This window comes from Pelophylax lessonae, assembly GCF_965119305.1.
Source record: "Pelophylax lessonae genome assembly, chromosome: 3".
NCBI lineage: Eukaryota > Metazoa > Chordata > Amphibia > Anura > Ranidae > Pelophylax > Pelophylax lessonae.
Genome location: NC_138770.1, coordinates 278,494,171 through 278,506,270, shown reverse-complemented (window position 1 = coordinate 278,506,270; position 12,100 = coordinate 278,494,171). Strand labels below are relative to the sequence as shown.

The 12,100-nt window shown below is 43.5% G+C and overlaps 1 protein-coding gene across 1 annotated transcript in view; it reads right to left on the bottom strand.

The window, feature by feature from the left end:
• Positions 1 to 11,704, bottom strand: part of USP13 (ubiquitin specific peptidase 13) — a 159,243-nt gene extending 147,539 nt beyond the window's left edge. Inside the window, exon 1 of the mRNA XM_082248812.1 lies at positions 11,554 to 11,704. Within this exon, the coding sequence (XP_082104938.1) occupies positions 11,554 to 11,664 (111 nt within the window). The 5' untranslated portion in view covers positions 11,665 to 11,704. The remainder of the gene's footprint in view (positions 1 to 11,553) is intronic.
• Between the last annotated feature and the right edge of the window lie 396 nt (positions 11,705 to 12,100).

Sequence of the window (12,100 nt, the reverse complement as noted above, 5' to 3'; positions counted from 1 at the left end):
TCCACGCAGAGTGGCCTCGGCCACACCTATAGCTTGAGCGCACCTTCATAGCATTCCAGACGGGACGCCGGGTCGATCCCATATACGTATTGCATTTGCTACATGTTGTTTATGTGTTATATACAGCAGTTTTGTATCTCAATGCGCCTTGCTTTATCTAGGCATGTACCTACTGTTTCCACTGCATATTGCTGTACCATGTTTCTTTTGCCTTTAATAAAAACCGTTTAAAAGAAAAAAAAAAAAGCGGTGTTCTTCTAGGCGCTTTACAATGACTATTTACAAGTGCAGGGACATTACCTACAAGCAACTTCAAGTACAATTAAAGTCTGAATTTGTTACATAGCCCAAAGCTTTCAAATCCTGGGTTGCAGCTCCATTTGAGGACCACCGAAATTGTTTTCAGGTTGTATAGTTTGTCCCTTTGTTGGTGGCACAGGGAAAAGGTCTACAATCACTGGTTGCCCCTCAGCACATTGAGTGTAGGGAATGGTTCTTATGTATGCCTTAGCAATGCTGAAATGGGCATCCCTGATTATGACAGCCAAAAAGGATTTATGAGAAAAAAGTCATCGCATGTACTGTAATGGGAGCCACCATTGTTTGTAAACAGAACAGTCCCTCTCATAACAGTTATAACAGGACAGTTCCCCACATAATGTGACCATGTCTCTCATAAAGAGAACAGTCTCCCCCATAACATGATCATCCACCTCATAACGTGACCATCTCTCTCATAACAGGACAGTCTCCCTCATAACAGGACAGTCTCCCTCATAACAGGACAGTCTCCCTCATAACAGGACAGTCTCCCTCATAACAGGACAGTCTCCCTCATAACAGGACAGTCTCCCCCAAAATGTGACCATGTCTCTCATAAGAAAACAGTCTCCCCCATAACATGACCATCTCTCTCATAAGAGAATAGTGTCCCTCATAACGTGACCATCTCTCTCATTAGAGGACAGTGTCCCTCATAACGTGACCATCTCTCTCATAAGAGGACAGTGTCCCTCATAACGTGACCATCTCTCTCATAAGAGGACAGTGTCCCTCATAACGTGACCATCTCTCTCATAACGTGACCATCTCTCTCATAACAGGACAGTCTCCCTCATAACAGGACAGTCTCCCCCAAAATGTGACCATGTCTCTCATAAGAAAACAGTCTCCCCCATAACATGACCATCTCTCTCATAAGAGGACAGTGTCCCTCATAACGTGACCATCTCTCTCATTAGAGGACAGTGTCCCTCATAACGTGACCATCTCTCTCATAAGAGGACAGTGTCCCTCATAACGTGACCATCTCTGTCATAAGAGGACAGTGTCCCTCATAACGTGACCATCTCTCTCATAAGAGGACAGTGTCCCTCATAACGTGACCATCTCTCTCATAAGAGGACAGTGTCCCTCATAACGTGACCATCTCTCTCATAACGTGACCATCTCTCTCATAACAGGACAGTCTCCCTCATAACAGGACAGTCTCCCCCAAAATGTGACCATGTCTCTCATAAGAAAACAGTCTCCCCCATAACATGACCATCTCTCTCATAAGAGGACAGTGTCCCTCATAACGTGACCATCTCTCTCATTAGAGGACAGTGTCCCTCATAACGTGACCATCTCTCTCATAAGAGGACAGTGTCCCTCATAACGTGACCATCTCTCTCATAAGAGGACAGTGTCCCTCATAACGTGACCATCTCTCTCATAAGAGGACAGTGTCCCTCATAACGTGACCATCTCTCTCATAAGAGGACAGTGTCCCTCATAACGTGACCATCTCTCTCATAAGAGGACAGTGTCCCTCATAACGTGACCATCTCTCTCATAAGAGGACAGTGTCCCTCATAACGGGACCCTCTCTCTCATAACGTGACCATCTCTCTCATAAGAGGACAGTGTCCCTCATAACGTGACCATCTCTCTCATAAGAGGACAGTGTCCCTCATAACGTGACCATCTCTCTCATAAGAGGACAGTGTCCCTCATAACGTGACCATCTCTCTCATAAGAGGACAGTGTCCCTCATAACGTGACCATCTCTCTCATAACGTGACCATCTCTCTCATAACAGGACAGTCTCCCTCATAACAGGACAGTCTCCCCCAAAATGTGACCATGTCTCTCATAAGAAAACAGTCTCCCCCATAACATGACCATCTCTCTCATAAGAGGACAGTGTCCCTCATAACGTGACCATCTCTCTCATTAGAGGACAGTGTCCCTCATAACGTGACCATCTCTCTCATAAGAGGACAGTGTCCCTCATAACGTGACCATCTCTGTCATAAGAGGACAGTGTCCCTCATAACGTGACCATCTCTCTCATAAGAGGACAGTGTCCCTCATAACGTGACCATCTCTCTCATTAGAGGACAGTGTCCCTCATAACGTGACCATCTCTCTCATAAGAGGACAGTGTCCCTCATAACGTGACCATCTCTCTCATAAGAGGACAGTGTCCCTCATAACGTGACCATCTCTCTCATAAGAGGACAGTGTCCCTCATAACGTGACCATCTCTCTCATAAGAGGACAGTGTCCCTCATAACGTGACCATCTCTCTCATAAGAGGACAGTGTCCCTCATAACGTGACCATATCTCTCATAAGAGGACAGTGTCTCTCATAACGTGACCATCTCTCTCTCGAGAGGACAGTCTCCCCCAAAACATGACCATATCTCTCATAAGAGGACAGTGTCTCTCATAACATGATCATCTCCCTCAAAACAGAACAGTGTTTCTCACAACGGGACCGTCTCTCTAATAATAGGACAGTCGCTCTCATACCATCACCAGCTCGCTTATAACAGACCATCTCCCTCATAATGGGACAGTCTCCCTCATAACATCACCATCTCCCTCATACCAGGACATTCTCCCACATAAAATGACCAGCTCTTTCTTAACAAGGAAGCCTCCTATGTAACACGACAGGTTAACCCCACCTGCAGTAAAATCTGAATGATCTCAAAAACACCAAAACTGATATAATTATTCTGCATTTTCCAATCAAAGCTTATTCACAACCAAAAGCAACAACAAGGGGTGTGTATTTGCTGGTGTTAATTAAAACAATTTAAAGTATACTAAAGCTAATTTTGTTTTTAGATTTGGATAGAATGGGGAGGGGTTAGTTAGTACCCATCAGGTTTTTATTGCGGTCTTTGCCACTTTCTCTAATTGATCACCAGTGTCACTGGCAAAAAAAGTGAGGTTAAATCCAAAACTTTGTGTTGTCACCAAAACAGGAAGAGAGAAGAAAATCTACCAATTGGGACACTTATTTCTTGGACTTTGGAAAGATATGCTCTCTCTGTTTTTTTACGTTTACAGAAGTAGTGAAGAAAAACATCAATAATTGGATCCAAAAGGCAAAAAAAAACCCGAAAAAAACACTTGACAATGGTTCTAACTATCCTTTACTCTAACCAAAACTAAAAAAAGAAGTTAAGGCTTCATGTACACGGGACTTTTTAAAACCTCTCCTGAACGCTGGAATTCGAGAGCTGGTAGCCGACGGTTAAAAACATCCATTTTGGTGCGTTTTCAAGCTGTGTTTATGTGCGTTAGCGTTTAGTGTCCATTCACACTGCCGCGACTTGTCAGGCGACTTGTCAGCCTGACAAGTCGCGGTCCGTTGCGGTCCATGCAGTGCTACAGGACCTGTTCTAATAGGAGCGACACAAGTCGCTCCGACTTATAAAAAGGGTCTTGTACTACTTCGGGGCGACCTCGGAGCGACTTGCATAGACATTCATTATATGAAGTCTGTGCAAGTCGCGGTGCACTCGACTTCACAGGTCGCCCCCGAAGTCGGAGCGACCTAGTGTGAACCTAGACTTAGAAGCCTTTTTTCATTGTAAAATGGTCAGCATGTATCCTCATTGAAAACATCTATAAACAAAATGCTTATAAACATGAGTTACCACGTTTAGACGCATTTGCACGCTGTTACAAGCATTTAGCATTTGGCGTTTCAAATGCCAATAAACTTCCATCTGAACATATTTTTTTGCTTAAAAAAAAATGCCACTCGAGTGTCTGTAAACGACTATAAATGTTTCAGTGTACATGGACAGATAAGAGAACATAGAGGAGAGTTTAGGGGCTGCTGAAAAAAATGCAGCAGTATACTTGAGGCCTAAGTGTGCTGTGAATCATCCGGCTTATTACACCCCTTCAGACCTAGAGGTTAATGGGTCTTTTTGATGGCTATGTGAACCTACCCTTTGTATGTAAATACATATAAGATAGCAAACAGGTATGTATATACATCTGGAGGCATATAATGACCTTACATATGGCATGCAAAAAAAAAAAAAAAATCAAACACTGCTTTCATAACCATACGGCTTTTTTTTTTACAGATCTTAAAGCAACTCCACTAGGCCCTGTTCACACCTGAGCAAAGCTTCAGTGTTGTGTTTTTTCTGCTCGTGCATTTTTGGAGTGGTACCATTAATTTAAACGGGGCTCTCTCTGCTCCAAAAATGCATTAAAGAAGCTCATTTACCAGATTTTGGGACTAAGCCAAGCGCAATTTACCACAAGTGCTTTTGCACATTTGGTCACGCGGCAAAATGAGCGACTATTACCCAGGTTTTTGTTGTGCTTTTAAGAAACAATGGCACTGCAGTTTTTCTTTTACACATTTCTGCTACGCCAAGATGTGAATGAAGCCTTATAGCCAATGTGTCCATGCACAAAGAAGCATTTAGCTCCGCAGAATAGAGCAGCATTCAGCGACGTAAAAATACCTGGATCCTACCCTCTAGTATTTTTGCCTAATATACTTGTACTTGCATGTAAACATGTATAAACGCATGTATATGAATACGCACATAAATTCATTCTAATTTTTAAAAAAAGGAATTTACATTTTTGAGGCCTCATTCACATCTGCGATTAGGGCACTCAGCACAATGGAAATACAGGTGGTTGTGAACAGCTCCCCGAAAGCCTGTCTGCATTCACAGTCCATCATCCACTCCTAACCGCAAGATGCACAGACACAGGTGGACTGCCACGGCTCCAGTCAGCCTGTCATTTCTGTATACAGACTTTCTGGATGCAGCTGCTTGCAACCACCTGTAATTCCAGATGCAAGAAACCACTGGGGACCATAATTATTGATGTTTTGAGGCCTAAACATTGTAAGCACATTTACATGCATAAACATGAGAGCTATAGGCACCATTACATGCATCCTGGCAGCAGGGGTGGGCATGGGTAGGAGAGATGGCTGCCCTGGATACTATCATATGAGATGTGAGGTGGGGGGGCACCACAAGCAGGTGAAGGGGGAATTGTGTTGGGAGGGGGAATTTGGGGGACGGCAGAGGATAAAAATTGTCTAGGAGGGGAAATTTGGGGAGATGTGCTAGGACTGGAGATTTGAGGGGAGGTGGGATGGAGGAAGAAGATTTGTTCTAGGAGTGGGAATTTGTGCTAGAAATTATATGGGAGGGATTTTTTTTGGGGGGGAGGGTGCTAGCAGGGATGATTGGGGGTATTTGTGCTATGAGGGGACATTTGGGGGGGGGGGGATTTGTGCTAGGATGGGGGATTATCGAGAATTTGCACTGGGAGGGGGAGATAATTTGTGCTCAGAGGGAAAATTTAAGGGGTAGAGAATTTGTATTTAGAGGGGGGGGGGTATGGGGAACGGGACAATTTGACCTGGGGGGAGGGTTGGGGAGGCAAAGGTCTGTGCTGGGAAGGAGATTTCAGCAGGAAAGGGGAGGGATTTACACTGGGGGGGGGGGTTGCTGATACATAGTGATTATACATCTTTGAGGGGAGGGCAATTTTGCATGTTTGCCCTGGGCTCTAGATAAACCTGTTATGGCCCTGGCAGCAATATCTAGCTTAAATGAGAGTGTCTTCAAAAGAACTGTGTGAGATTTTAATGTGACTTTCTTCGTAACAAGTAAAGTCTAGGTTACTTCTAGGACCCCGCGTCAGAGAAGGATGATAAACACGGATATAGGACCCCGCGTCAGAGAAGAATGATAAACATGGACATACAACACATGGTATAGAATCTAAACAAAAAACAGGACATGGATCCATACAACACATGGTATAGGATCTGTGCAGGATAAGGGGCAGGACCCATACAGGGCATAGTATAGGAGCTGTGCCAGCATAATATGCATACAGGATTTGTACAGGGCTCAGCATAAGAACCATTCAGGGCAATATAGGATTCATACAGTACATGGCTAAGTATCCATACAGGACACTGTATAGAATATGGAATAGGATCAATACAGGACACTGTATAGGATCCGCAAAGAATACAGCATAGAAGACACAAAGAAAACAGTATAGGGTCTGTACAAGTCTTGGCATGGCATCCATACAGGACACTATAAAGGATCCTGAGAAGCTGTGTTAAAGAATCCATACAAAACACAGTTTAGGATCCATACAGGTCGCAGTATAAGACATGATATAGGATCTATATAGGACCCATACGGAACAATGTATAGGATTCATACAGGACATATCATGGCATCCATATAGGTAGGGTACAGAACCCATATGTGACAATACCGAACCCATACAGGCATGGGCGTCCGCAGAACTTTTTTCAGGGAGGGGGGCATCATTTTAAGGTCACCCATGCTCCGCCCCTTTTCAACAATTTCATGAAGGGGAGGGGCTTAGTCATTATACTTATTTTGAGTATTTATTTTTAAAGAGAAAACAGCAGCATTTATTTTTAAAGCATTTGTTAACCTAAAAAAAATTGATTATGTTCCCTTAAAGCATGTTATACAGCACAGTGCTTTGCTGTTTAATTTGGCCCCTTCTATCACCTGAAATACCTGGCTGATCCTGCCTGGCTATGTCCTCCCCTCTGTAAACTTATCACAGTATACCATGGCTGCTGAGCCCTAACACTGTGGTCAGTCTATGTGCCTCCTGTCCTCCTCTGTCCTCTCTTCCCCCTCTCTCCCTGCCTGTCTGCTCCTGTGTCAGTGCCCGTCCCCCTTCCCCTCCTGCTGCTGTAGTTTAATTTAAAGTTTCATATTCTGTCTACAGTCTGTTTAATAATCCTGTGTGCCCCTGTGTCTGTGGTTTATAAAAAATAAGCCGTTCTTTACAAGTTTCAGAGCGCCATTCATCGCTCACGGGACCTGTCACCTCTCTCCTCCTCCTCCCCTCCCAACTGACATCAGTGAGGAATCCTCGGCCCTGCCCACTTCAGGCAGCTGTCAGACAGGGAGAGGAGAGAGATAATGGGTCACGTGAGCGGTGCTCAGCCCTCTGGAAAATGGTAAAGAATGGCTTATTTTTTAAAACACATACACAGACACACATGATTATTAAACAGACCAGACAGGATGGTATAGAGTGGCTTAACAACCACTTGAAAGGGGAAGTTAAGATTCCAGGGGGGGGGGGGGGCATGGCATTCATACAGGACACCGTATAGGACCCTGACAAGCCATAGTGAAAAATAAAAAAAATCCATACAGGGTATAGGACCCATACAGGACATGGTGTAGAACACAGTATGACAATATAGGATCCATATAGGATATGGTATAAGACCCGCACAGGCATGGTAAAAGATCCGCACAGGACATAATAAGCATCTATATAGGACACAGTAGAGGACCCATACAGGACACAATATAGGATCTGAATAGGACACAGTATAGGACCCATACAGAACACAGTATAGGATCCATATAGGACATATTATAAGAGCCGTACAGGACACAGCATAGCCCCCCTATAGGACACAGTATAAGATCCATACAGTACACAGTATAGGACCCATAAAGGACTCATACAGTACACAGTATATGGCCCATAAAGGACACAGTATAGGGTACATATAGGACATAGCATAAGACCCATACAGGACACAGTATAGGATTCATATAGTGTATAGGACTCATACAGTACACGGTACAAGACCAGTACAGGGTATAGTATAGGATACATGAAGGACATTGAAGAGGACTCATACAGTACACAGTATAGAACCCGTAAAAAGGAAACAGTAAAGAATCACAGGATAGGAAAATTCAAATTACTAAAAATAGTTTACAATGCCATCCACAACTCTGCCCCCAATTACATCCCTAACCTGATCTCAAAATTTCAACCAAGCCGCTCTCTTCAATCCTCCCAAGATCTCCTGCTCTCTAGCTCCCTTGTCACCTCCAGGATTTCTCCAGAGCTTCTCCCATCCTTTGGAACTCCCTACCCCAATCTGTCCCACTGTCTCCTAATCTATCCATCTTTAGACAATCCCTGAAATCCCTTTTTTAGAGAAGTCTATCTGGCTTCCAACTAATACACCGTTTCACTTTCTCCATCAGCTCATCCCCCACAGCTATTACCTTTTCTATCAATCGACCCTTCCTCTTAGATTGTAAGCTCTAAAGAGCAGGGCCCTCTGATTCCTTTTATACCAAGTGTATTGTAACTGTGATGTCTGCCTTCATTTTGTTAAGTGCTGCGCAAACTGTTGGCACCATATAAATCCTGTATAATAATAGTAATCCATATAGGACATTGTATAGGATTTATACAGTACACAGTAGAGCTGCACAATTAATCGTTAAAAAAGCTCTTGATTCACCCCCCTCACGACAGCATGTCCTCGATTCTTACAGAGCTGTTCTCTGCTCACTCACAGCTGTCAAAAAAAAAAAAAAAGAGCCGCCAGCAAAATGTTTATCAAAATTGTTAAGGCTGCTAGGTAACTATAAACACGATGTATCATTTCCTTCTTTTAGATTAAAGTAGTGCACAGGTCTCTTCACAAGTCTCTAAACAAGTCTCTAAACAAGTCTCTAAACAAGTCTCTAAACAAGTCACGGGGCGACTTTCTAGTCGTGGTAGTGTGAACCAGCTCTAAGAGTTGGTTCACACTATGGCGACACGACTTCGAGGCGACTTGAACAAGCCGCTGTGCACCGCAACTTCGGCGTAATGGAAGTCAATGCAAGTCGCTCCGACTTCGGCCAAAAGTAGTGCAGGAACCTTTTTCAAAGTCAGAGCGACTTGAGTCGCTCCTATTAGAACGGTTCCCATTGCACAGAATGGAGCACAACTTGTCAGGCAACCAAGTCACCTGACAAGTCGGAGTAGTGTGAACCGGGACTTAAGGAATGAACTTCTGTCTGTAAATGAGAGCAGTTTAACCTCTTAAAGACTAAACCTTTTTCTGATACTTTTTTCTTACAAGTTAAAATCAGTATTTTTTGCTACAGTACACAGTATAGGATCCATATAGGATATTGTAAAGGTCTCGTACAGTACTTGATATAGAACCCCGTCAAGGACACTGTATAGGATCTATATAGGACCCATACAGTACACAGTATGGGACCCATTAAAAGGCCTCATACAGTACACAGTATAGGACCTTTACAGAATGCAGTAACTGATCTAAATAGAACTCATACAGGACACAGTATAAGATCTATATAGGACTCATACAGTACACATTAAAGGACCCGTACAGGACACAGTATAGCATCTATAAAGGATATTGTACAGGACTCATACAGTAGACAGCATAGGATCTATATAGGACTCATACAGCACACAATATAGGTCTATATATGACTCACAGTACACAGTATAGGATCTATATATGACTCATACAGTACACACTATAGGACTCACAGTACAGCATCCACATAGGATATTGTACAGGACTCATACAGGACACAGTAAAGGACCCATACAAGACACAGTATAGCATCCATATAGAATATTGTACAGGGCTCATGCAGTACCCGTACAGTACACAGTATAGGATCTATATAGGACTCATACAGTACACAGTATAACATCCATATAGGCTATTGTACAGGAATCAGAGTACACAGCAAATAACCCATACAGGACACAGTATAGGACTCATTCAGTACACAGTATAGCATTCATATAGATTGTACAGGACCCATACAGTACACAGCATAGGACCCGTACAGTACACAGTATAGGATCTATATAGGACTCATACAGTACACAGTATAGCATCCATATAGGATATTGTACAGGACTCATACAGTACACAGCATTGGCCCTGTACAGGACACAGTAAATGATCTATATAGGACCCGTAAAGGACACAAAATAGGATCTATATAGGACTCATACAGTATAGGACCCATACAGGACACAATATAGGACTCAAACAGTACACAGTATAACATCCATATAGGCTATTGTACAGGAATCAGAGTACACAGCAAATAACCCATACAGGACACAGTATAGGACTCATTCAGTACACAGTATAGCATTCATATAGATTGTACAGGACCCATACAGTACACAGCATAGGACCCGTACAGTACACAGTATAGGATCTATATAGGACTCATACAGTACACAGTATAGCATCCATATAGGATATTGTACAGGACTCATACAGTACACAGCATTGGCCCTGTACAGGACACAGTAAATGATCTATATAGGACCCGTAAAGGACACAAAATAGGATCTATATAGGACTCATACAGTATAGGACCCATACAGGACACAATATAGGACTCAAACAGTACACAGTATAACATCCATATAGGCTATTGTACAGGAATCAGAGTACACAGCAAATAACCCGTACAGGACACAGTATAGGACTCATTCAGTACACAGTATAGCATTCATATAGAATATTGTACAGGACCCATACAGTACACAGCACAGGATTCATACAGGACACAGTATACGATCTATATAGGATGCATACAGTACACAGTAAAGGACCTGTGAAGGACACAGTATAGTACTTACACAGTATAGCATCCATATAGGATATTGCAAAGGACTCAAAGTACACAGCATAGGACCCATACAATACACAGTATAGTATCTATATAGGATCCATACAGTACACAGTATAGGACTCATACAGTACACAGTATAGCATCCATATAGGATATTGCACAGGACTCATACAGTACACAGTATAGGATCTATATAGGACTCATACAGAATACAGTTTAGCATCGATATAGGATATTGTACAGGACTCATACAGTACACAGTATAGGATCTATATAGGACTCATACAGAATACAGTATAGGACTCATACAGAACACAGTATAGCATCAATATAGGATATTGTACAGGACTCATACAGTACACAGTATAGGATCTATATAGGACTCATACAGTACACAGTATAGCATCGATATAGGATATTGTACAGGACTCATACAGGACACAGTATAGGATCTATATAGGACTCGTACAGTACAGTATAGGACTTATACAGGACACGGTATAGGAGCCAATTTGACACTTGACAACATGTATGTCCATGGCCCCTGTTTACCTGTCCTGGCACACAGCGATCGCTATGAATCAGGGACTGTTATGGGACACAGCGATGTGTACCTCCCTCCCCGGAGAGGACTAGCTCTCCATAGCACGTGTAGGAACCCCGGAGGAGAGATGACAGCTGTAGTAAGTAGATGATGATGGGAGAGGAAGCACACAAGGCATGCAATCTATGGGACGAGAAGGGAAGGGAGGACAGGTAGGCACTCACAGGGGATTCATAGGAGAAGGCACACTCCGTCTTGTAGACTCGGTCCCCTGACTTGGGCACTCTGATGGTGGGCATGTAAGGGACAAGCAGCTCTCCCAGGTCTGCAGCCATCTTCACATTCCTGCTGCTCCCTCCCAAACAATGCTGTGTGACTGTACACCCTGCAGCCCAGGCATGGGAGGGAAGGACAGATGATGCTATTTTAATCCAATAGCAGATCACACCAGCTCTGAGTCCTGGGAGGGGGACTGGAGGGGGCTAGCTGCTGCCAGCAATGCCTATTTATAGAGAGGGCTAACTTTTCTTTTCTTCATAGGCCTGCCTGTCTCCCCCATTTGTAGCCAGGCAGCAAATCTTTATCATCACACACAAAATGTGGACTTCTTGGTTATGGGTGGAGTAGGGAAGGATTGGAGCTCTTGGCAGGTGGAGATCTTCCCTCACTTCCTGTCTGGGGAAGAGAGTGTCCTCTGAACAGGAAGTGAGGGAAGATCTCCACCTGCCAAGGGTTCCAATCCTTCCCCACTCCATCCACAACTAAGATCTT